At 39.6% G+C, this 26702-nt stretch overlaps 3 protein-coding genes and 1 long non-coding RNA gene across 6 annotated transcripts in view; 1 reads left to right on the forward strand and 3 right to left on the reverse strand.

Moving 5' to 3' along the window:
- Window positions 1-7168, reverse strand: part of LOC132363092 (olfactory receptor 7D4-like) — a 70487-nt gene extending 63319 nt beyond the window's left edge. Inside the window, exon 1 of the mRNA XM_059918507.1 lies at window positions 7120-7168. The gene's annotated coding sequence lies outside the window, so the exon portion shown is untranslated. The remainder of the gene's footprint in view (window positions 1-7119) is intronic.
- Window positions 4213-26092, reverse strand: LOC132363086 (zinc finger protein 426-like). Its single transcript, XM_059918483.1, has 6 exons — window positions 26012-26092; window positions 9679-9762; window positions 8960-9086; window positions 8273-8356; window positions 7120-7184; window positions 4213-6641 (listed from the first exon to the last, which is right to left on the reverse strand). Exons 2-6 carry the CDS (start codon window positions 9706-9708, stop codon window positions 5292-5294), a joined length of 1656 nt encoding a protein of 551 aa, XP_059774466.1. The 5' UTR covers window positions 9709-9762; window positions 26012-26092; the 3' UTR covers window positions 4213-5291.
- Window positions 22387-24640, forward strand: LOC132363096 (uncharacterized). The gene is made up of 4 exons (XR_009502544.1): window positions 22387-22439; window positions 23086-23196; window positions 23555-23623; window positions 24261-24640. It is a non-coding gene; the product is annotated as an uncharacterized LOC132363096 (long non-coding RNA).
- Window positions 24133-26702, reverse strand: part of LOC132363088 (zinc finger protein 177-like) — a 33503-nt gene continuing 30933 nt past the window's right edge. For all 3 annotated transcript variants that reach the window (XM_059918485.1, XM_059918486.1, XM_059918484.1), the window contains one exon: window positions 24133-26176. In XM_059918485.1, coding sequence (XP_059774468.1) covers window positions 25067-26176 — 1110 coding nt within the window. In that variant the 3' untranslated portion in view covers window positions 24133-25066. The remainder of the gene's footprint in view (window positions 26177-26702) is intronic.

Genomic DNA, 26702 nt, shown 5'->3' on the forward strand with positions numbered 1-26702 from the left:
GGGAGAGCATCGGACACACATCACTGAGAGCCGGTGGTTGGGGAAGGAAGGTGGGCTTTGACACAAATCAGCCACCAAGAAGTGCTTCAAGGAAGAAGCCCACACAATAGAGTGTTCTGTATTCCCAGCTGAGGGGAGCTCAGTAGTTCCTGGAGCTGCCCTTGTAGATATTTGGGCTCCAATCTGCCTGGCTGCTGAGGCACCACATGGCCTTCCAGGCCAGCGCAGGGGCCTGGTGCCCCCAGAGTCACCATGGGCTGAACGGTGTACCTGTCTAAACATGTTCCGTGACCAAGAACTCTGGGCTTTGCTCTAGAGACAAGACGTGATAGATTCAGGCGGAAGGATATCCCCAACCTGTCCCTTAACTTTTCCATTAACATTGAGATAAGAATGATGAAACTGATTCCACTGACGAAAGTGATTCGTAGTGGTGAAAGGCACTGTGTTCCAACGGGTCACAAGTGAACTGGTTCAGAAGCTCAGGGTGCAGCTCTCTCCTCCCCTCATGGAGCACAAACACAAGCTGACCCTGCTCCGCCCTTCACTCTGATGAATAATCTTCCCCACTCCTCGCCTCAAAGCTCCTGTACTAAAGAGATGCCTTTCTGCTGTTATGTGGAAAGACATACTGCTCAGGGGCAATAACGTCTTATATAATGTCCCCATCACCAGGGACCCACAAGCCACCCTTTATGTGACAAGTGACAGGGCAGTCAGAGGGAGAGAAGGAGACAGGAAGACAGCTGCCTGTGAGAGCGGCAGGTCAGGGTAAAGAGTGAAGAAAGGACCAGAGCTGCATTGACTGCAGGGTCCCAGAAAGGCCAGGGGACAAAGCCAATGGGAAACCCAATGGACGGCACCACTGGGGGCTGAGGCAGACAGCCAGCTCCAAAGTCGTCTGGGATAGAAAAGGCCAACATGAAGTACTCAGGAAAGCTGGGGAACAGTCACAGCCATTCCCATCATCATTACTGTTTGGCCACAGCGGGGCAATCATGCAGTCAGTCTCCACAGCTGTGTCCCCTTATGGTGGTGGTCAATTTACTTCATGATAGTGCACTAATTTCACTGTTTCTGATGATACTTAGCACTTCCCCACTGGGGTTATCCATTCCCTGTCAAACATAACCTCTCATGAGACAGGGGCGGCTCTGCCACTTCCCTGGGGGGACTTGGCTCTTTTTGTCACCTGGGCCTGTTTTGTGGCTCTTCTGACTACAGACTGATTTCTGGGTCGCTGGGTCAGTGTGTTGCTGAGGAGTTGACAATGGGCATTGTGGTATTCACAAGTCCCAGTACACTTTGTACAAGGGAAAAGGTATTAAGACTTCAATGAATTAAAAAAAAAAAAAAATAATTCAATGAAAGACGTTAATTTAAAAGGTTTCAGGGTAGCAACTAAAGGAAAAGTAGTGGAGCATATAAATTTCAATCATCAACAGTTAAATCATCTGCATGAAAATACACTAACAATGTAGAGAAAGATGGAAAATGAGATAAATATGGGAAAACTAAGATGATACACACAAACCCAAATTTATTAGTAATTTATTATATTATACAGTAAATGCTCCAAGTAAAAGAAAAGGATTTTAAGATTGGATAGCAAAAACGTAGGTATTTTTAAAGTCCACATAACTTCTGTGTATAAAGTGACATTAAAAAATTAAGCATAGGACTTCCCTGGTGGTACAGTGGTTAAGAATCCGCCTGCCAATGCAGGTGACATGGGTTTGATCCCTGGTCCGGGAAGATCCCACATGCCCTGGAGCAACTAAGCCCGTGCGCCACAACTACTGAGCCTGTGCCCTAGAGCCCTCGAGCCACAACTACTGAGCCCATGTGCCACAACTACTGAAGCCTGCGCAGTCTAGGGCCTGCATGCTGCAACTACTGAAGCCCGTGGGCCTAGGCCCATGCTCTGCAACAAGAGAAGCCACTGCAATGAAAAGCCCACGCACAGCAACGAAGAGTAGCCCCCGCTTGCTGCAACTAGAGGAAGCCTGAGCACAGCAACGAAGACCCAATGCAGCCAAAAAATAAATCAAAAATTAAAAAAAAAAATTAAGCGTAGTATAAGATTGAGAAATTAAGGAAAAGCAAACTGATATAACTACTGATACACTTACTGTTGAGCCTCATTAAGAAGTAGGACAGCAGGTATCCTTGTTCCCTCTTCTTGCCCCAAACATGGGCAAATGTCTGGGGAAGAGCTTTCATTACTGGATTCCAGATGCTTTTCTGTCTTTCCACCCAGCCTGGCCACTACTGTTTTGCCTCTTCCAGGAAGCCACGTCTCCATCACCAAAACTGTTGGACCAGTGACTTGATTATTCCCTTCCTCCAAGGAAAGTTAGCCTGTTTGTATTGGTTCCCTTTGTCCCTTTGTCCCTGAGTCTCTCAGGGGTGACACAGAGGGCCCATGTCGAGTCTGTACTACATTGGGTTGTCTTACAGGAGAGGAATGCTGAGGTTGTGGAATTTATTTCAGTTTCTTTGCAGTAGTAACCAAGCCTGCTTGTTGTCTCAATGGGAGAGATGATCTCATCTTTCCACTTCCCTCACTGCATTTCTCAATTCTGAGAAAAAAAGGGATCACAGCCTTGTATTCACATGTACAACATGATCAGCAGAAGCAAGAGCGATGCACGGAGGAGGATCTTCAGCAAGCTCCTGGTTCACACATCAACTTGGCTTTTGGAGAATTTTCACATGAAAATGACACCTTGTCAACCACTAAAGAACAAGAGTTGGGACGAAATCTGCTTCATGGATCTCAGTGAGCACTTGTTGATGACACTATCACTAGGAATCCAAGCAGCAGAATAAGGCCAACCTGCATTTAAACCTCTAACATGACCCATGAGGTCTCAGACTCAGGCAACTGCAACAAATTCTGCTGGAAATATAGGTCTTATTTCAGAAAATCAGAATGTCATCCAGGGCTAGTATGTAATCCATTACACTGCATTCAAGGGAGTTAAGACTAACCTGCTGATAATTCAGTGTCACTGCCAATAATTAAAGAGGTCAACAGATAGGCCAAATAGCAATATGCATACACAAAAAAGAACCAAACATGACACATTACTCCACATATAAATATGTATAAATGAAGGTTCAGAGGTTAATTCCAGTCCAGGCTTTGTTTTAAGCTTGATTTGGATTATCATTACAATGGTTTGATTAGCCTCAAGAAAGTGTCATCAAGAAGCTGCACCCTGGTGACTTCCCTGGTGGTGCAGTGGTTAAGGCTCCACGCCCACAATGCAGGGAGCCCAGGTTCAATCCCTGGTCAGGGAACTAGATCCCAGATGCATGCCACAACTAAGAGTTTGCATGCCACAACTAAGGAGCCCACCTGCCGCAACTGAGACCCAGCAGGACCAAATAAATAAATAAATAAATACTTAAAAAAAAAAAAAAAAAAGCTGTACCCTGATTGGCTATACATGATGTAACCCAAGGCTGCTCGAGCATGAGAACTGTGTAATCTTTCATCAGAGGCTGAAATGAGGTTTTTATTATTAGATAAAGTCCTAGGAAGGCAGAAGCTGGGTTCTGGCTAACTGACACCTGGCATGATGTGGGGTGCAGGAAGCTTAAGACTGGGGAGGGTGCAGAGGTTAGGCATACCTGCTGGTAAATGCATCAGACCTGGTAATGCAGTAGCTGGGTTCATTGGTGGCACATAAATGAGGGACTGGCTAGTTCTGGTGGCAATAATGGTGCGGTTGGTACACCTGTACTGAGGACATTACTGACAGCTAGTAGAATTGAGCCAATAAAAAATCCTGACAGATCCTGTTCAATTTCTGTAATTCCCAGTGGTGACAAAGATGGGGGAGTAGCTGAGGAGAGATGAACCTCCGTAAAGCCATCTTTAAGAGGAATAATAGGTGTACTAGTCATTTGTCTGTGTCTGAACCCAAAGCCCACCTTCAGGAACTGCCAGTCACGGCATCAAGCAGCGCACATTATCAGGAACAGCCAGTCACATGAGTTTTTCACTTTTCAAGCACTTGGATTGGAGGACAAACCCAGAGGGAGGACATGTCACCTACAGCAGACGTTGCTTGATCCAGACACATGACATGATTGTTTTGCATGGGTGTGGAGCTGAATATAGGGGTGAAAAGGAACAATCATTGCTCTCACCCTCTTCCTGCAAGGCCTGAGGTTGAACGTCCTCCACAGGTGTTGGGGTGTTGGTTCTCCCACAAAGCTCAGGAAATCAGGGTGTCTCACATTAGTAGATGAAATCTCACTTCCTCTCCACTCATCCCATGCTTGACCCTGACCCTGAAAGGATCAGGTGTGAGAGAGGACAAGGCCATCTTTACAAGATTTACAGAGATGTACTATATCCTCCACTTTGGCCATTGGGACTTGATGTAGATGGACTTGGTGAGCCTCATACATAGTCAAGCAGTTCCTGTCTTCACAATATAAGACCAGGTCCATCCAACAGGAAAAACCAGGGGGTCCAAAGAGGATTAAGTGTGAATCCTGTAGGCCCACTTTTGGCCAGGTTGTGACCTGGAAAATGTAGCAACTAGACTGGCCTGGCCTGATGATGAGGGGAAGACGTATCACTGCCCAGGAAAGGTCACGGCCAAATGACAAATGTTCAAAATAGATCTTTGGGACCACCTGGAACACTATCCTTTCTCAGAAACCCTAAGATTTCAGACTCAGGGTAGCATTTCCCATATTTACTACACTCCGTTTCTCTGGCCTGTGAATCACCCCATGTTTATTAAGCATGAGCAACAATCTAATGGAAAAAAATGATGACTCAACAATATTTCTCACATTCCTAATATTCTTCTCCACAGTGAGATCACAAGTGATCATCAAAGTACTCAAGAGATGTACAGTTTTCCAGAAATCTTATATCAGTAGAGTTCCTCTGCATTGCAAGATCTCCCATATTTAGGGAATATATATTTCCCCTAGCAAACAGTAAAGTGCTTTCCATGTTTCTTAATCGTATGGCTTCACTGTGAGTCCTAACAGGCTGGGTTGTGAGATGGATGGCTTTCCCACATTCCTTATGCTTGAAGACCATCTCTCCAGTGTGCTCTTTTCACGTCAAGTGTATCAGGGCCACTGAGGGCTTTCCCACATACCTGACATCAGTTAGACAAAGTGATTTCTTTCAAGACAAACGAACTAAGAGAATTGAAGGCTTTCTCACATATTCTTCATTTACAGGATTTTGCTAGAGGGTGAGTTTTTCCTGAGGAATTGGAATAACTGAAGGATTTCTCACATTGTTTACATCCTCAGGTTTCTTTCTCTCCACCATGAGTTTGGACATGTTTAGAAAGGTCTGATTTCCAAGTGAAGGCTCTCCCACATTTCTCACATTTGTAAGGTTTTATTCCAGAGTGAATTGTCTTGTGACGATGAAGGTATAAGGAATGTTTAAAGGATTTTCCACACTGATCACATAGAAAGGGCCTCTCTCCAATGTGAGATTTTCTATGGTCCCTAAACTGAGATCTGACAAAAAATTTTCCACAATCTTCACATAAAAACTTTCTAGCATGAGTTTTCATATGTTCAGTAAGTACAAAAGGCCTCATGAAGGCTTTACCACATTCCGTACATTTATATGGTTTTGTTCCAGTGTGAATTCGATTGTGAATCTTAAGATATGAAGAACTTTTAAAGAATTTTCCACATTTTTCACATGGAAAAGGCCTCTCTTCACTATGAGATTTTATATGTTCTTTAAGTCTATAGGAAGTTAGGAAGGCTTTCCCACACTCCCTACATTTATGCACTTTTATTTCACTATAATTTTGCATGTGATCATTAAGGAATAAGGGATAAAAATAGGATTTTCCACTTTCCTTATATATAAAGGACCTCTCTCCAGTATGAGATTTTATATGGCTCCTAAGGTGATAAGCTCTAATGAAGGCTTTCCCACATTCCTTACATATAAAGGGCCTCTCTCCAGTATGAGATTTTATATGGCTCCTAAGGTGATCAGCTCTAATGAAGGCTTTCCCACATTCCTTACATATAAAGGGCTTTTCTCCAGTATGAGATTTTATATGCCTCTTAAGTTCATAAGCTATAACGAAAGCTTTCCCGCATTCCTTACATTTATAGGGTTTCTCTCCATTGTGGGTTCCCATGTGAATTTTAATGGATATATGATATTTGTAGACTTTCCCACACTCCTTACATTCATAACTTTTTTTTGTGGTGTGATTTCGTAGAGGTATACCACGCCTTGTGGAGTGAACAGAAGCTCTCCCATGTTCCCTCTGTTCACAGCGTTTTTCCCCATTCTGAGTTACTACTTGTGCCTGAAGAGAAGGCTGATTCACACAAGCTTCCTCACCATCACTGCATTCCAAGGCTTTCTCTCCCACACTGGTTTTCCCGTTCACAATATTTGGAGTCAGGATGATGGCTTTCCCACAGTGATTAAACACAAAATGCTTCGCAACCGTAGAGGTTTTCTTCTGCAGAGTAAGGAAGCCTTTTCCATACTCATTATGCTCGTAAGTGTTACCTCCATTTTGAGTTCTCCTGCCTGTCCTAAGGCTCAAGTGTTCACTGAAGTCTTTCCTATATTGCTCACAATTACAGAGTTTCCATCCATTGTGGATTCTTGCCTGTGGATGGATAGATGAATGATGATGCAAAGATTGCTCAGACTCATTAATTGATCCTACTCATCTCAAACTTGAAACATCATTACAACGATGAAGATGACCACTTCTACTACATTCGTACACCTCTGCCCTGTTGATTTATTTCAGGTTGAATGATGGAATCCTTCTGCCAGAATGATGTTCCATCTACTCCAACCTTCAAATAATCCTGTACAGCTTCATGGATTGTTGTAAAATCTCAAGTGTCCTGTTACATATGTGGAAATGAGGACTTATGGGAACTCTGAAGCAATAAGTATCAAGCTAGGTTTAGGATATCCCCAAATTCATCCTATTCAGAGTATCTCACCATAGACATTGCTCTCCCCTGGGTGACTGCCACCTATTGCAAACATCTATCACTTGTGCTCATGCTATAAATGAAATTCCCTTTCTTTTCTGAATGTGGAAAAAGAGAAATATGATGTTTTAAACTTACCAATGTTACTGTTTCCATCTCAACAGATGTTTCTCCCCCAAGATTATCCTGCTGAATTGCTGAGCCTTTCGTTTTAAGTTGCATTTCCCATAAAAAAAGAATAACAAATATAAGAGTTTGTAGAAAGAAACAGGAGGCTGAAGGAGTTAAAAATAATAATACTCGTTTGTATTGGCTTCCAAATTAAAGATGTTAAAAATATCAATACATACATACTAGATTTGAGGAGTTTGGCTATGCCAAATATTTAACAATGATAGGAATGCAGAGTCAAAATTCAGTACCTGATTAAAAACAATTCTATGAAAATTAAATATGATGCGGAAAAAAACCTGAATATTATCAGTGAAGGAAAAGAGGAATGTTTGGAAAAATAGCCTACATCAAAATGATAAAGTTAAAAAAAGAAACAGAACAAGCCATTTTGGATAAAGAAGATGTGGTACATATGTACAATAGCATATTACTCAGCTGTAAAAAAGAATGAAATAATGTCATTTGCAGTTACATGGATGGACCCAGAGATTATCATATTAAGTGAAGTAAGTCAGACAGAGAAAGACAAATATCATATGATATCACTCATATGTGGAATCTAATTTAAAAAAATGATACAAATGAACTCATTTACAAAACAGAAACAGACTTAAAGATATCAAAAACAAACTTATGGTTACCAAAGGGGAAATGTGGGAGGGAGGGATAAATCGGGAGCTTGGGATTAACATACACACACTACTATATATAAGATAGATAACAATGACCTAATGTATAGCACAGGGAACTCTACTAAGTATTCTGTAATAACCTATATGAGAAAAGAATCTGAAAAAGAATATATATATATATATATATATATATATATATATATATATATATATATCTGAATCAGTTTGCTGTACACCTGAAACTAACATAACATTGTAAATCAACTATACTCCAATAAAATTATATTAAAAAAAAAGAACAAGCCATTTTATGAGCTCATAAGAAATTGTGAGTAAATGTGAAGTATGTACGTATGACAACTTGAATATATCCTGAAACATCAGAGACCAGTGACCTCAGCCTTCTGTGAGAAAGCACATCTTAACAAGTTTCCTCATCATTATTCCAAAGACACTGAAATTTTCATTGATCAGGAATCACTCACCTTGGAGGACTCCTCTTCTTTCCACTGTCCTCAAATCATCTTGTTCCAACCAAGAGATCAGAGTGGGTTTCAATGATTGATACCCTGTTTATGAGGAAAGATAAATTAATGAAAGAAGCTCCAGAAAAATAGAAGAAACTGTCCATTGAATCAGCTCCTATATGTCTAAAACTGTGGTAAAACTATTTCAGAAAAGATAAAACAGGAAATTCACCTCCTTCTGTTCTCCACAAAGACTGTTTCTCTCTGGTCCCTGAAGCCCACATTCAGATTGATATAAACAATTACAAAGCTTAAGACTTTTTTCGATACAGGAAACAAAGTAAGTGCAAAAAAAGATGTTCATTCACATGGAGAAACCAATATACCAATGAGTGTCAAACTTTGGTGTCCATGAGAACCAAGTCCAGTGTCTGTCACAACACAGATGACTGGGTCCCAATGCCGCAGTTTCATTCAGTAGGTGAAAGATGGAGTCTGAGAATGCACATTTCTAAGAGCGATGGTGATAATGCTAGTCCTAGAAGCACATTTTCAGACGCCAACCGAATTAAAACCCATTCACGTGAAGAACAGTGTCTGTTAGTTTCCATTATATTCATATGTAACATCACCCATGCTGCAACACAGTAAGTGCATCACATATATCTGTTCCCTAAGAGGCTACAGGAATGATGGCAGCCTTACCTGCTGTGGTCAGGTTCTTGTAGTTCTCCAGCATCACATCTCTGTATAGGTTCCTCTGAAAGGGGTCCAGTAAAGTCCACTCTTCCTGGGTGAAGTCCACAGCTACATCAGCAAAGGTCACTGAGTCCTAAACCATCACACACATACTAGCTTCAGTAAAGTAAGCCCTCCACCAATGGTAAGGACTGGAGACGGGTGACCCATGATTCAAGGTCTCTCATCATCTCCCCCAGGACACACTGGTCCTAGGTTCTCTTCTATCTACACTCACTCATGATTGATATCCTTCAGCTACAGCTCTAATGGAACGTGTAATACATGAACTTATCTCAATAGAATGAGCCTTAAAGTGTTTTGTTTCTCTCCTGTAGCATAGTCCTAAGCCAACTGGAAGCACTTGTAAACGCTGATGAATGAATACATTCTTTGAGAAATGCACAGTCATCTTTCTTACTGTGTAAGAGCGCCAAGCAAAACAAAAAATATGCAGTCACCATCATGAGAGGCAAGATTAGGAGGTCATTACTGAAATACTGAGATTATTCAGGGTAATGTGTCACCAGTATGAGCCTCCACTTAGGGAGGGAATTCATCAGGGACTGAGTCCTGCAGTGGCTTTATTTCTTTAAGAAGCTCTGGACACAGGTCTACCAAGACAGAATGTGTCCATCTGGTGGATACAGTAGCTCATTTTTTAGAAGGAGAGACTTTCTTCTTACCCGAGAACAACTTCTCAAACACTCAGCCATTATCCTTTCTGCCTCTATCTTTTCCTCAGGAAGCTGAAAGGGTCCTTAGAACACCTAGGAGAAGAGAAAGAAGGCATGAGTACCCAGAGATGATCATAATTCCCACAGTCACTGCCTGGAAGTCATTCAACTCTAGCTCGAAATTCCCAATTATCCTTGCACACTCAAGAAATCTCACATATATACACATCACTGCTGTGAAATGCCAGAGTAGTCCTGTCTCACCTGGAGCCAGAAAAGGGGATGGTGGGCCATGCTGCCCATCAGGAAAAGAGTAATGGGTTCATTTTGCAGGGAAGGAACTTTAAGACCTGAGTAATGTGACTCTTCATTTGTCAAGGCAATAAAATACACAAATAAGATTATGCAGCAACTCTACCTAAATGCGTATACCAGAAAGCCGAGTTAGAGAACAGCATTATCTGGCTCCCTTCAGCAATTCCTAGATGAACCAGAAGCATGACTGCTCAGGCCCAGACCAAAGGACTGGCAGATCCTAAAGTAGAGTCTCTGAAAAAGGACATTAACAAGGACTTCTCATGGGACATATAGCTGTCATGTTGCAATGATGGTGAAATTTGCCTGAAAATTCCTTTCTTTGATGTCAAGATCATGTCAGGCAGCTTATGAATACAAATGGACAGGGACATCTCCATCCCCCTGGAGATCGGGTTACCTGGAGTCCTGCTTCATATCAATCATTAATCAACAAATATTAGTTATCTCACACACAACATCATAAATTAGCTCTTTCTATGTAGATAACATAGTTACTAAAAGAGTATGCTCTACAACAAAAATATCAGTAACATCAATTATTATTCATTGAGGACATTATGTACCAGATATCTCATTAGGAGCTTACAGCTTACCTATATGTTTGGAACAACCTGAATATTGGAATCTACTTTTTCAACTGTAAATTATGTATGCTCTAAGCAGAAATTAAGTATATATGATAAAAATTTAGTGTCCAGTAAATTTAAAACCCTTCAAATGAAAAAAATGTAAAATATCTCAATTTTTAAATTGACTAAATGTTTAAGTAATATTTTAATATATATGGGATAAAATAAAATATATTCATATAAGTAATCTTCATTTTTGTTTATTGTGGGTACTGAAAATATTTTCATTATATACGTGATCTATACATTATATTTGTATTGGAAAAGCACTGGTGTAGGCTGCTGCTGGGCTTACGAAGGGAAAAAATAAAACATTCTATTCGGTCAACATCCTTGAGCTTCTCTTGATGGATGTTGGAGAAGTTTGAAGCTCTAGGCCTCCTTTAGTTCTTATCACTGGATTATTCCTTTCTTTCAGTGACTTTGTGCTAGGCAATCAGTTGAGAGCAGTAACATATACAGAAAATATTCTAGGCATTAAATATCCACCATTCTTATTAGGGAAGATAGACAATAAACTAATAATTGATATATCAATTCATTAGTAACATGGGAGAACAATCAAGCAGGTAAAAAAAATAAAGGGTATCCTACACACACACGCGCACACACACACACACACCCCACATATATTCTGTTAGTTCCTGGGCCAGATAAAGAAAGAAAGGGGAAATCATTAGGTCTTCCACACTTGGTCCAAAAAGATTAGAAAAAAATTTATCAAACTTTTTACAAAATAATTCAGAATACATAAACGTACTGGGAAGCCTCCATGGGTCTCCGTTTGGAAACACTCAAATCAAACAGGTCTGTACTCTCTCCTTGCCTTGGACAAGGAGCAAGGCCCTGTCATACTTAGCCCAACATTTGTCTATTTTATGAATCTTTTCAGACAATCACCTTTTCATATTATTTTTCAGTTCCTTTTTTATGGAACTGAAAATTTTGCTTTTATGTTTATTTACTTCTTCCACAGACTTTCTTCATGTTTCTTGTCTTTTAACATTCTGTATTTAAAAGTTAACTTCTTTTTGTTAAATATCAATGACCTTTAATATATCAAACACAGACCACCAGGCCAAATGCTGGTCTACAAAACGGTATACGAATGATGACAATGGAAGTTCCACAGTTTATTACCTATGAACCTATGAACCATATTCATCCTCACTGTCCCCACAGTCCTTATTCTTCAGTAGAGAAGACTAAAACCCATACATACATGAGGTCAAAAAAAATCATGTGTCTAGACTCCCTTGTAACTGTACTTACTACTAGGGGTCTCAAACCAGGAGTCCTTAGGCTGAGTAAGTTTAGTGAGGCGGTATCTGCTAAAATGTTTTATTTTTCTGTTTATTTTGTAGTTGGATATAATTAATGTCTAATCAAATACACAGATCTTAAGTATTTAATGGATGAATTTTGATAATTGCATATACTTGTATAATCACCAGCCTAAACAAGAAACAGAACATATTTATTTCCCTGGAAAGCCTTCTTGTCCCTTTCCATCCATTCCTTACTTCTTGCGCTCAGACAAGCACTTTCTGATTTCATTGTTACTAGATACATTATGCTATATATGTATATTAGGCAGTTAATACAGCATTTTCAAATGTAGGTCCTAACTGATTTTTCGTGTACTGTTTAGTGAAACTATGGGCAAAATACATTAAAATCTCCCACTAGAATTTTGAAATTGTTTATTTCTTCTTCCACTTCTTTCAAGTAATGCTTTATGTATTTGCAAACAACAATATTATTGAGTGGATACACATTTGATTTTTTATATTTTTGGAGAAACAGATTTGTTTATCATGATCTCTGTATCTGTAGTAATGCTTCTTGACAACGTTGTCTGACATTAGGATCAGCTTTTTTGGGGAGAGTTTCTTTTTCTGGCATATCATTGGTAGCACTGTATCTGTTTTGGATGCCAGTGCCTGCCAGTACAAAGAGTGGCACGGTGTCTGGCACACCAAAGGCACCCACTGACTGGTGACTGACAGAGTGGAGCTCCTTCACATCACTCTTCAAGTACACCTAGATTATACCTAAATAACTGTTCATAACACAACATATATCTGTTTTCAGAAATATATTTGATTACTCTAAGAATGTAAGGGTGGGAGGAACACCATCTTCTTTCAAGCACTCACACCAGCGTCGGCTTCTCTGCACACCTGTCACTTGTTTCCCACAGCCTCCTTGCGTGGACACTTAGTGCTCTAGGTCCTGCACTGGCAGTGGCACCCCAATTCCCTCTCCACATCTACATACCAGTCATGGCTTGCCTGCATTCCAGAGGGGAGCTTCCTCCTTGTCCAGTGACTGTTAACTAGTTCTGGCCCTGGCAACCTAGCAAATTTCCTCACATTCAATGGGTTGCCATGATACCTTCTCTAACAAGGTCTGAAATCAATCTTGGGGAGAGGGCCCCACTATAAGTTTGGCCTTCCTTAGGTACTCTCCATGAACTCTAGGATATATGACAGAATTCTCTTTACAACTTTATACTATACTTTTCCCGTTTAAATCAAAGTATGATTTCTGTCTCTTCATTTCATGCAGACTTATACACAATAGTGAAAATAGGTGATTCCTGGAGACAAAGTAGTAAAGATGACATTTTGGGATATGTTTGGTCAAACCTTTGGACTCAAGCATAGAGCTAAAAGCCTTGCCAATGGGAAAGACATTCACAGAATTACAACTGTCAAGCTATCACCTATGATGATTATGGTACAGCTCTTGCCTTGGGAGACCAGGTGAATGCTACACTTAACGGTACAACAATAACGGTGATTATAATGGTTGTGGTAAGAGATGGATTCTTTTGAGTGTAGTTGCCCAGACAATGACAAGCTCAGATCTGCTATCTCAAGTCAAAGTCTGAAACCAGAGATTCCATGACAGGTTAAAAACTCATTTCATGTGGTCACATGGGAAAGATATTGCTAAAAATCAAATGCAGAGTTCAAGTATTCAACCATACTTAAAAGTCAGTCTCACGTACTTTTTCATGTGAAAATGAGGCACTGATCAGGGAAGAATGAGACAGGAAACTTGAAATGGGGACATCTACGGGGACCCTGATGACACAATATTGAACCCCCAAGACACTCTGAGCCTCCCTTATCAGGGAAGTAGCTTGCTCTTAGGTTTCTGAAGATACTAGCCTTCCTCTGCTTGACAAATGTGTGATAATCTCACTTACAGCAGATGCCTTGGAAGGAATGCTCATTCTTGAGACCCACCACAATTACCTGCCGTTGCCTCTGGACACACAACTAGTGCAAAATCCAAGGGGACAAGACAGTATGCCACATAAGGTAGGAGAAAACAGCTTACATACAAAATAACCCCAACTCTGCAAATGTGTATCAAAAGAGTTTGGTGAACATGTAAACTCCTAGGAGTTCCTAAGGGATTAAGCTCAGGCAGTTCCAGTGAGTGCAAGTAAATTGTATGATAGGCTGCCAAGGCTCTTTCAACACCTGAGTTCAGTTGCACTACCTCCTCTTCCTCAGTCCATGTCTATGGCTTCCTGTGGTATTCCTTACACCCAGCTGGCTGAGACAAAACCTGGTTTATAGATGGGTCTGCATAGTAAGCTAGTTACACCTGGAAGTTTAGAGCTGAAGCTCTATATCCTTACTGAAGGAATGACCCTGAAAGGCAGTAGTAATTAAAAATCTTCCCAGTGGCAGAAATTCAAGCAGTATATTTGGCTGTCGCTAGGTCTGGAGTGAAAAACTGCCATATGTATGGATACACATTGATTCACAAACAGTTGTCAATCATTTGACTGTAGAGTCAAAGATGTGAATGGAACAAGATTGGAAGGTTGATGACAAGAAAAGTAGTCTGGGAAAAGGTATATGAAAGGATGTCTCTGAATGCACATAGACTGTAAAGTTATTTGTGCCCTATATGAATGTCCACCAAGAGCAATCCACTATAAATAAGACTATTAATAATCAGGTGGACAAAATGATACAGTCCATAGATGTCAATTACTTTTCCCAGCCAAAACAGTGTTTCCTCAATGGGTCCATGAACCAAATGGACATGCTAATGGGGATGAAGCCTATCTGTGGGCTCAACAATATGGACTTCCTTTTTCCATGGATGACCCAGCTAACACTACAGTTGTGTGCCTGGGAATGAACATTTGGGTCACTCCACCAGGTACATAACCCAGACCAGGTGAGGGTCTCATTGAGGGCAAGGGAAATGTGAAACTGATTGTTGAAGAAGTAACCCATGGATGTCAACCACAACCTCAAGACCAATTAGAGAAACAAGAACCGTAGTAGTTTTGCACATTTTCTCTTTGCTTATTATATGCATGCATTTATTTAATGCATATGTTTATTTATATAAACTAACGATTCATTTCTATCTCTTCCCCATTTTAATTTTATACATAAGGTGTTAGAGGTTAACATTACCATTTAGTCTTTAGGAAACTATATCTGGAAGTCTGTGAACAAATGTGAGGAATTCAGTTTTCTTCACTATGTCTTAATCATTCAAGCACTGACTATAATATATCCTTTAGTAAATCAACAGATGAAGGAATAACTTCATCAAGTAAAATTCTCTCAATTTTACCTTCTATAAAACTCTCAAATCATTTCATTTATTTCCTTTTCCATAATAATAATCCAATTGTAATTTACCACCATCGTGTTTTAAAGCTTATTTATCATAAGCTTCTAGGTTGACTCCATGCATTCACTCTCACACTTTCTGAAGACCATTCTCAAACTAGGAGTTGTAAGTAGATTCAAATTACTCCTTTGATTAAAATATTTCCTAAGTTTCCCATGGCCTTAGAATATAATTCAGAGTAAGTAATTCCCTTGGCCCTGTCCCCCACTCTCCAATATACCTCCCAACACTCTCTGGTTCTGCTCTGCTTCAGACAACCCACTTTCTTCACCTTAGGAAATACACTGAATTCGCAACTTCTCTGGAATTTTGCTCATGAAGTTCCTTCATCTGAAATGTTCTCATTCATTCTGCACCTCCTCACCTTAGCTAAACAACCTGATTAGCTAAGTCATATCCATGCTTTCATTCTCAACTTAAATATCAACACCTCCCAATATATCTTCTCCCCTCATATTAAGCCATTATTATGTCCAGATAACAAACTTGCCAACAATCACTTAAAATGTCTTCCTAAATAAACTGTAAACCCCATAGAAGCAATACTATCCTTATTTTGATCTCCATTGTTTCCTTATTTCTCGAAGACAGCCTAGCTCATTAGGTGGACTGTCAGAATTGCCAATCCCCACACAAATGTTACAGCATAGATATGCACAAATTGAAGTAAAACAAACAAAAAACTACAACACAAAATGAAATAGGAATCATATAAAATGTCTGTGCACAATACAAATCAAAACACTGTACTTCTGAAAACGTATTTGAGTACTCTTAGGAAGAAAGTGGACTGGATATCGACTTTTTTTTTTTTTCCCCTCATCTCGCAGCTTGTGGGATCTTGGTTTCCTTGACCAGGGATTGAACCCAGGCCTCCAGCAGTGGAAGCATGGAGTCCTAACCGCTGGACCACCAGGGAATTCCCTGGATATCATTTTTGAAAACAAGTGCCTTGAAGTCAAAACTAAAATGTGTTCCTTATGTTTCTCCAGAATAATTTTAATCCTATTTTAATGTTGATTTGGAAACTACCAAATGGCACAAGATTTATGGAAGGGACTTATATACCCAGAAAAATTAACCGTGTTTTGGCCCTTTGACCTAGAAACCCAACCTTAAAATCTAGTCCTGAAGATACACCTCTACAAACGTGAAACAACATACACAGAGGATCACTGTTAGTAGTGCTAAATCACAGATGCCAGAATAATTGGTAAAGGTTCTTAGAAAACAAGATATTCTGAGTGTCAAAATATTACCCTACATATTACTTTCTTATTCAAGAAGAAAAGTAGTTTACCTTTAAAATACAGGTCTCTGGTGATCATTACCTTAAGTAATCAAATGTAGCATCACTAACAGAAGAATGATATAAATCTAGGTCTTCCTGATGAAATACAACTTAAGATATACAACATCATCTATGATATATTTTGTAAATGATCTTTTGAAGCCTGCAGACCAAAAAGTAAGTGACAAACTATGACTCACAGGCCTTTTTTTGTGAATAAAGTTTTATGGAGAAACAGCCATATACACTTGTTTACTGAGATCTATGGCTACTTCCCCACAACAAAAGTAGAATGGACTAATTCGAGACCTTGTGGCCTGGAAAGCATAAAGTACTTCCTATCTGTCCCTTTTCTTTTCTTTTTTTGTTTTTTGGTCACGCCCTGCAGCATGTGGGATCTTAGTTCCCCCACCAGGGATCGAACCTGTGCCCCTTGCATTGGAAGTGCAAGTCTTAACCACTGGACCACCGGGAAAGTCCCCTGTCCCTTTTCAGACAAAGTGTGTGCTAGCTGTTGTTCTGGATCCAATTACCAGTTGATAGAAATACACGAAACAGAATAAACATTTAAACACACCATGAAAATAAAATCAGAAATATCAATATGCTCAAATAAACAAGCTAACTTTACACGTCAAGAAACTAGAAAAGGAAGGACAAACAAAGCCCAAAGGTAGTAGAAGAAAGGAAATAATAAAGATCAGAATGGAACTCAAAGAAATAGAGAATAAAAATAAAATAGAAAACACCAATAAAACTGAGAGGTTTGAAAAGATAAACAAAATAAGACAAACCTTTAGCTAACTCACCAAGAAAAAGAAAGAGGACTCAAAATTAAATATGAAAAAGATACTATAACTGATACCACAGAAATACAAAGGATCATAAGAGATTGCTATGAACAACTGTACACCAAAAAACTGGACAACCTAAGAAATGGATAAATTCCTAGAAACATACAACCTACCAAGAGTGAATCAGGAAGAGACAGAAAATCTGAACAGACTGATTACATGTAAGGAGATTAATCAGTAGTAAAAAACCTCCCAACAAACCAAAGTCCAGGATCATAAGGCTTCACTGGTGAATTCCATCAAACATTTAAAGAGGAATGAATATCAATCCTTCTCAAAATCTTCCAAAAAAACAGGAAGGAGGGAGTACTTCCAAATATAAGACCAGTGTTATCCTTATACTATAACCAGACAAGAACATTACAAGAAAAGAAAATTACAGGCCACTATCCCTGAAGAACACAGATTCAAAAATCCTCAACAAAATATTAGCAAACCCAAATCAATAATACATTAAGAGGATCATACACCATGATGAAGTGGGATATATCCAGAGATGTGGGATGGTTCCATATCTGCAAATCAATCAATATGATACACAGTAACAGAATGAAGGACAAAAATTGGGGACTTCCCTGGTGGCGCAGTGGTTAAGAATCCGCCTTCCAATGCAGGGGACATGGGTTCGATCCCTGGTCGGGGAACTAGATCTCACATGCATGCCGCAACTAAGAGTTCACATGCCACAACTAAGGAGCACACATGCCACAACTAAGGAGCCAGTGAGCTGCAACTAAGAAGCACACGTGCAGCAACTAAGGAGCACATGTGCTGCAACTAAGGAGCCTGCCTGCTGCAACAAAGACCTGGTACAACCAAAAAAAAAAATTAAAAAGTTAAAAAGAAAAGTTAAAAAAGGGACAAAAATCATATCATAATCTCAACAAGGCAGAAAAAAGCATTTGACAAAATTTAATATCCATTCGTGATTAAAAACTCAACAAAGCAGGTATGGAGGGAATGCTGCTCCATAATAAGGACATATATCACAAGTCCACAGCTAACATCATATTCAACAGTGAAAAGCTGAAAGCTTCTCCTCTAAAGTCAGGAAAAAGACAGGGATACCCATTCTCACCACTTTTATTCAACGTAGCATTGGAAGTCCAGCCAGAGCGATTAGGCAAGAAAAAGAAAGAAAAGGCATCTAAATTAGAAAGGAAGAAGTAAAAGTGTCACTCTTTGCAGATGACATGATATTATATATAGAAAACCCAAAAGGCTCCACCAAAATCTGTTAGAACTAATAAATGAATTCAGTAAAGTTGTAGTATGCGAAATCAATATACAAAAATCAACTGCATGGCAGGGGGATAAATTAGGAGTTTGGGATCAACATATACACAGTACTATATATAAAATAGATAATCAACAAGGACCTACTGTAGAGCACAGGGAACTCTACTCAATATGTAATAACTTATATGAGAAAAGAATCTAAAAGAAGAGGAGATATATGTATATGTATAACTGATTCACTTTGCTGTACACCTGAAACTAACACAACATTGTAAATCAACTAGACTCCAATATAAATTAAAAACTAAATTAAATTGAAAAAACAAGAAATTATGCTAATAAATGAAGCAAGAACTTATAAAAAATATCAATTGGGTTTCTATACACTAGTAACAAACTACTAGAAAGAGAAATTAAGAAAACAATCCCATTTACAATTGCATCAGAAAGAGTAAAATACCTAGGAATAAATTTAACCAAGGACGTGAAAGACCTGTACACTGAAAGGTATGAGACGTAGATGAAAGAAATGGAGAAGACAGAAATAAAAGCAAAGATATTCTGTGGCTCATGGATTGGAAGAATTATTGTTAAAATGTCCCCTGTACCAAAGCAATATAAAGATTCAATGCAATTCTTACCAAAATTCCAATGGCGTTTTTCACAGAAATAGAACACACAATCCTAAAATGTGTATGGAACCACAAAAGGCTCTGAATAGCCAAAGTGATCTTGAGAAAAAAGAACAAAGCTACGGCATCATGCTGCCCAATTTAAACTGTATTACAAAGCTATAGTAATCAAAACAGTATGGCACTGGCACAGAAACAGACACAGAGATCAATGGAACAGAACACAGAGTCCAGAAATTCAAAACCACACAAATACAATTAATTTATGACAAAGAAGCCAAGAATATATGATGGAAAAGGGATGGTCTCTTCAACATGTAATGTTGGGAAAACTGGACAGCCACATGCAAAAGAATGAAACTGGACTACTCTCTTACACCATACACAAAAATTAACTCAAAATGGATTAAAAACTTGAATGTAAGACCTAAAACCATAAAACTCCTAGAACAGAACATAAGCAGTAAGCCCGTTGGCATTGGTCTTGGAGATGGTTTTTTGTATTTGATAACAAAAGCAAAAATAGCAAAAGCAAAAACAAAGGCACCAAAAGCAAAAATAAACAAGTGGGACTATGTGAAAGTAAAAAACTTACTGCACAGCAAAGGAAAGCATCAACAAAATGAAAAGACAATCTACAGAATGGGAGAAAATTTTTGCAAATCATGTATCTGCTAAGGGGTTAATATCCAAAATATATGAACTCATACAACTCAACAGGAAAAAACAAATAATGCAATTTAAAAATGGCAGAGGATCTGAATAGATGTTTTTTCAAAGACGAGACATAGATGGCCAAAAGGTATGTGAAAAGGTGCTCAACGTTACTATTAAGGGAAATGCAAATCAATGCAACGAGACAGCACATCTCTCAGAATGGTTAGTATCAAAAAGACAACAAATAACAAGTGTTCGTGAGGATGTGGAGAAAAGGGAACCCTTGTGCACTGCTGGTGGGAATGTAAATTGGGGCTGCCACTAGGGAAAACAGTATGGAGGTTCCTCAAAAAATTAAAAATAGAACTATGATATGATACAGCAATTTCACTTCTGGGTATTTATGTGAAGAAAACAAAGACACTAACTCAAAAGATATATGTACCTCCATGTTCAATGCAATGTTATTTACAATAGCCAAGACATGGAAGCAACCTAAGTGTCAATCTATGAATAAAGAAAGAAAACATAGTGTGTTTGCATGCACACACACACATATACATACCCAACACACACACACACACAATGGGATAAAAAAAGAAGGAAATCTTGCTGTTTGCAACAACATGGATGGACCTTGAGGTCGCTATGCTAAATGAAGTCAGACAGAGAAAGACAAATACCGTATGATCATATGACCTCACTTATATGTAGAACCTTAAAAAAACAAACTAGAATGCATGGATAGACAGATCTACGGTTGCCAGAGGAGGTGAGAGTGGGATGGGATAAATGGGTAAAGGTGGTCAAAAGGTACTAACTTCTAGTTATAAAATAAATAAGCCCTGAGTACATGCAATATACAATATGGTGACTATGGGTAATGATATTGTAGTGTATATTCGAAAGTTGCTTAGAGAGTAGATCTTCAAAGTTCTCATCACACACACACACAAATCTGTAACTATGGATGGCGATGGATGTTAACTAGACTTAATTCGGAATAGATATACAAACATTGAATCATTATGTTGTACACTTGCAACTAATATATGTCAATTATATCTCAACTTTAAAAAACTTCAAAACGTGTGACTTTTTAAAACGTGTTACTTTTCAAAAAATCAATATAATGGAGAAATAACAGCCAACGCTCTAGGTTAAAGGAGACTAAAAGACACAAAAAAATTGCCGTATATAAACCCTGATTGCATCTCAGATCCAAAGACACTCAGAAGTGTATTTCAGAACAATGTGGAGGATTTTAGTTTTCACAGAGTAGATAGAAGGTGACACTATTACTTTAAATTTTCTTGGGGTAAATAATAGTACTGTGGTTTAATTAGCACAATGTCCTTATCTTTAGGAGATGCATTACCAAGTATTTAAAGGTCAAGTATTAATACATGGCTGCAATTTATTTTCAGCTTACTCCCTCGAATAGCTCACCAAAAAAATGTATTTATCTAGAGAGAGAGAGCAAACATGCAAAATGTCCAAAATGGGTGACTCTACTTCAACGGACATTAATTGTACCGAAGCTTCACATTTTATTTAGGTTTACGACTTTTCAAACAAAAAATGTGGGGAAACAGTACTTACACCAAACATCCTGTTAATCAGAAGTTCAATTATCCTAGATATAGGGCAAAAAAGCCTCCATCCGTTTTTCTTGGAATCCCATGTTTTGAAGTTTTGTGGGGAGGTACAGGTTTAGGAAGTTCAGATGAAGAGATAAGGGAGCATCCTTGCTTCTCTTTTGTAGAAAGAGCTGTGGCCTATATAAACTTACATTTCTATACAAAAAACGCACCCCATAGACATCCATGAAAGTACATTTCTACCTGAATGTAATGCGCCAAGAATAAAGAACGCGCAAAGATAACGCCAAATTCTCAGACGAAACTTCTTTTTTTGCATAGAAAAGGAAACGGAGGCCCTTTCCCCGACTGCTCACCGGCATGTGCCGGAATCGCCGCGTGCGTGAGGACTCGAGGACACGGGGCTGGAGTCAACGGACCCTAAAGGCGAAAATTCTTTACCTCTCGAAGAAAAATAACGAAGGCTGCTTTGGAGGCTTTTGAAGAGGGGAGCACAGGATGAAACCTAAACGACCCCACGGAAGCACCCTTACGATATTTCGCCGGAGCGGCCTCTGGACCTGGCCGTTCCGGGAGGCCCCGAGGCCGCGGCGGAAGTGAGCAGCGTAGGCCTCTCTAAGCAGACCCCAGGGTGGCCCGGGACAAACTCGTTCTAATTCCTCCTTCCACCTGTTTCTCTCTCCTACGCGCCGGCCTACCGGACGCCGGCTTGAGCCGGACCACGACCAACCGGAAACGGCTCAAGAAGCACCCGGCCAGCAGCGGAAGAGGCTGCGGCGAACGAAGTTCGCCACTTCCGCTTCCGGCTCGGGAGGGGTCGGAAGAGGCGGGGTTTCCGCGATGGCGCCGTCGGCCACGTTCGATCCCTTCAGGTGGAGAAATTCTAGTTTTCTCTGGCGTGGGTACAGATGGGTTCCGGGTGGGCTAGGTGCGGGGGCTGGGGACCGAATGAGCCCCAAAGACAAGGTCGAGGCTGGAACCAGTCCTTAGGCGGGGCTGCTGGTGGGGGGCGCGTCCTGTTTCTGAGGCTGGGTTGGAGGTGGGATACGTCTTGTGCGTATTTAGATCGCTGAATACTGGCGCCTGAAGGGCGTGGCTGCGGGAAGGGACCCACCCCAAGCAAGCACATCAAAAGGTCTTCTACATGCCTCTCCCCTCGTTCCTAGAGCCCTAACAGTGATTTTCCCATATCGATAATCCTGCCAATCCATGAAGTAGTCTGTCTCCTCCGGTCAATTCCACAAGGCAGGACACAGTGCTAAACTCTAATGCTGTCCCCTGCATCTGGGGGTTTTTCATTGTTGTTGTTAAATCAGTAAGCAATCGAAGACAGCATTACGTTTGCTAGACCTCAAAACTACTTGGCACGTAAGATTTAAAGTTTCCCCTTTCTTTTGGTAGGGGGTGGGGGGATTGCTTGTAGCCTCGTAAAGCCCCAGCCTTTATACTTAATTTTTTTCTTTTGGTCTCTTGTGTTTCCCTGTTTTTTCTTTATTTCTTTATTTCTTTTTTCTTTAGATATTTACCTGCTAAGCTCCTGGTGGTCCCGAGTGACCCCTGCTGTGAGCAGTGGCCTCCCTTTCTAGGCTGTCCCGATCAACCTGAGAGGGACTAGAGTCTATATCCAAGGTGGGGGAATCCTTATTTTGTAACAATTTGGTTTTCAGGAGGATGCTCTTACATGTTGATAGGCAGTGGCACTCAAGAGAGCCCAAGCACACTGACCAGGAGATTTACAAACTGATTTGAGTTGAGAAACCTTCTGAGGTTTCTTGGGAGCAAGAACAAAATGTTCCTTCCCCTTTTCCTTTTTCATTAAACATTGAGCCATCAGTCTCTATGGATGAGATCCCTCATATCCCACTAGGCTGGGGAATAAATCACTACAGAAGCAAAGCAAGGAGCAACAGAGAGACAGGTGAGGGTTGCTGGTGTCTTTGGTGGGGACAGCCACTGGGGAACTCCTGATCTCTTTGTCTCCCACAAGGGATGTCATGGAGGATTATCTCTCTTGGTGTTGCAAGGAACATCATAATTAACATGGTGATGAAGAAAGGTAAGTTGTTTCTGGTTGTCCTTAAAAATTGGTAGGCATTAAATGTTATCCACTAGGTCAATAGCTCACATTTATATCAAGTGAATTAATGAACATCATTATTAGGGGGAAAAGGATAAACACTATATAAGAATGAAAGGACAATTTACCAGAAACATACAAAATGACTACATTTTTATGCATCCAGTTATACTGCCTCAAAATAAAAGATAGAATTTAAAAAACAATCTGACTACCCACAGTCATACTGGGGCATTTTAACATACCTCTCTCAATAAAGGGGAGATCATGAGATAAGGTTTGTAATGATACAGATTTTAAAAACACAATAAGATTTATCCATCAGATATACTAAAAATCTGTTATACCCAACAAATTATAGAATACACATTGTTTTCAACTATACTTGAAGGATTCTTAAAACTTGACCATATGAGATGTATCAGTTGAGACTGAAATCCACTGAAACAGACTCTTCCCACAAGAATGGTTTAAACCAGTTAGTTTATTTTTTTCATGTTACAAGAAGTCCAGAAGTAAGCAACCCATAGTTGCTTATACATAGCTAAATAATATTTTATGTCCTTATTATATAATCAGTAGTGTATGACTGTCATCCTATTGGTCTATTCTCTAGGAAAAAAGAAAAGATAAGACAAAGGGCAAATGGTAAAGTGAAAACGCCAGATGCGATGCTCCCATCTCCATGGAATTCTTTAGAACCCACAAGCAGTGACCTCTGCCTCCTTTCTCATTGGCCAGGACTGTGGGCTCATGGGCACTCACAGCTGCAAGGAAAGCTGGGAGATGAATCCTTACGAACTGTCCACACTGCTAATTTGAACACAGTTGTAGTTTTGTTACTTGAAAGAAGGAGGGGAGGAATGGATACTGGGACAGCAACTTCTTGTGTCTCACACATTAGGCCATGTAGCAAGTCTCTAATAATTTTCTGTTTGAATCTATGTCTTATAGGATCTGTATCACGAAGACCATGCATTCTGTGCATAATGCAATTAATTTAGAAATCTATAACTAAAAGATAACTAAAATTTGCACAGAGTCTGCACATTAAAATATGTATTTCTAAATAACCTATAGTTTGGTCCAAGACATCTTGATGAGAAATGGACAATATTTAGTACTTAATTACAATAAAAACATTATATATCAAAACTTTTGTGATGTAGATCAAGGGGAATTTAGAGTGCTGTATAATCTTTAATACTCATCAGTTAATGAGTTGTCACACTTTAAAGATTAAACACTCACTGATAAATACAATCACAGAACCATAACATTTATAAGGTTGGTCCCAGTACAACGTGACTTAAGAGTTGTGCCTGAAGGCTTTCTAAATTGGTCACGATAGGGTTTCTCTCCAGAGTGAGTTCTAAAATGAGTGAGATGTGAAGGACCCCTTAAGGCTAGCCTGTAGTCATTTCATTCATATAGTTTCTGCCCAGTATGTATTCGTTTGTGCATTATAAGGTTAGTGCTGGTGCTGAATGCTTTTCCACACTGAATACATTTATAGGGCTTCTCTCCTGTGTGAGTTCTCATATGTACCCTTAGGCAAGAGGAATTCCTAAAGGCCTTCCCACATTCTTTACACTCATAGGTTTTCTCTCCAGTGTGAGTTCTCTTGTGCACAATAAGATAAGAGCCTGTGCTGAAGGATTTTCCACATTGATTACACTCATAAGGTTTCTCTCCAGTGTGAGATCGTGTATGTTTTTTAAGGGATGACTGATCAATAAAGGCTTTCCCACAGTCACTGCATTCATAGGGTTTCTCTCCAGTGTGGGTTCTCATATGTTTCTGAAGGGATGAAGGAACAGTGAAAGCCTTGCCACATTCCTTACAGTCGTAGGGTTTCTCTCCAGTGTGAGTTCTTTTGTGCACATTAAGATGAGAGCTCTGGCTGAAGGATTTTCCGCAATGATTACACTCATAAGGTTTCTCTCCAGTGTGTGATCTCACATGTTTCTTAAGGGAAGACTGAAAAACAAAGGCTTTCCCACAATTGCTACATTCATAACGTTTCTCTCCAGTGTGAGGTCTCACACATATCTGAAGGGACAAGGGGCCAGTGAAAACTTTCCCATGTTCATTACATTTTGAGCTTTCCTCCACAATACACATTTTTTTGTGGAAACTAAGGGAAGATCTTTTTCCATAGTCACTGCATTCACAGAGTTTCTCTCCAGTAGGTATTTGTTCATGTACTGAAAAGGAAGAGTGTAAGTTGAAGGACATTAGATGTTGATTACACTCAGAAGATTTCTCTCCTGTGAGAGTTAAGTGTTTCCTAAGGGATGACTCTTGATTGAAAATTTTTCCACAACCATTAAATTCAATAATTTTCTCTCCAGTGTGAGTACTCACATGACTCCTAAGAGTTGAGGGATGGCCAAAGTCTTGCCCATATTCTTTATATTTGTAGCATTTCTCTCTCTTGCAATATCTTGGACAAATAAGGTGACAGTTCTTTCTGAAGAATTTTCCACAGTGATTAAATTCCATTGGTTTCTCATCAGGGTGAGTTGCTGCCTACAGAATAAGGAATAAGTGGTGACTAAAGGCTTTCTCACTTTCATCACAGAGGAACTCACTCCCATGTGGATTCTGCCATATATATGAAGCATATTATTATGACTAACATTTTTACCATTTTCAGGGTGTGTGTATACCTTTTGCGCTATTCTTTCAAGTTGAAATAGCTGAATACTCTTCCCAAGGCCCCATGGTATTCATTCCCATCAAAGGGCATCCTTAATATCGTTTTTCTAGTCATGTGTGAAGAATGAATGAATTATTTATTAAATACTTAATAACTGAATCACATTTAAGTAAATGTTTACTTTTTGATATTCTCTGCAAGGCAGCAAGTGTTGAGGTAGGTTTGGAGATTTCTCCAATTTTATGGGATTCATAAAGGCTTTCCTGAAGCAGCTTTCTGATGAGTGAATTCCACTTGCCTCAAGTGTCTCCCCTTGTTTGGGTGCTGCTGCTGTTTTAATTCCTTGAAATTCACAGAGTTCTCCCATTCTAAAAAAGCAGGAATCATTTCTAGTGA

Source organism: Balaenoptera ricei, chromosome 3, assembly GCF_028023285.1.
Source record: "Balaenoptera ricei isolate mBalRic1 chromosome 3, mBalRic1.hap2, whole genome shotgun sequence".
NCBI lineage: Eukaryota > Metazoa > Chordata > Mammalia > Artiodactyla > Balaenopteridae > Balaenoptera > Balaenoptera ricei.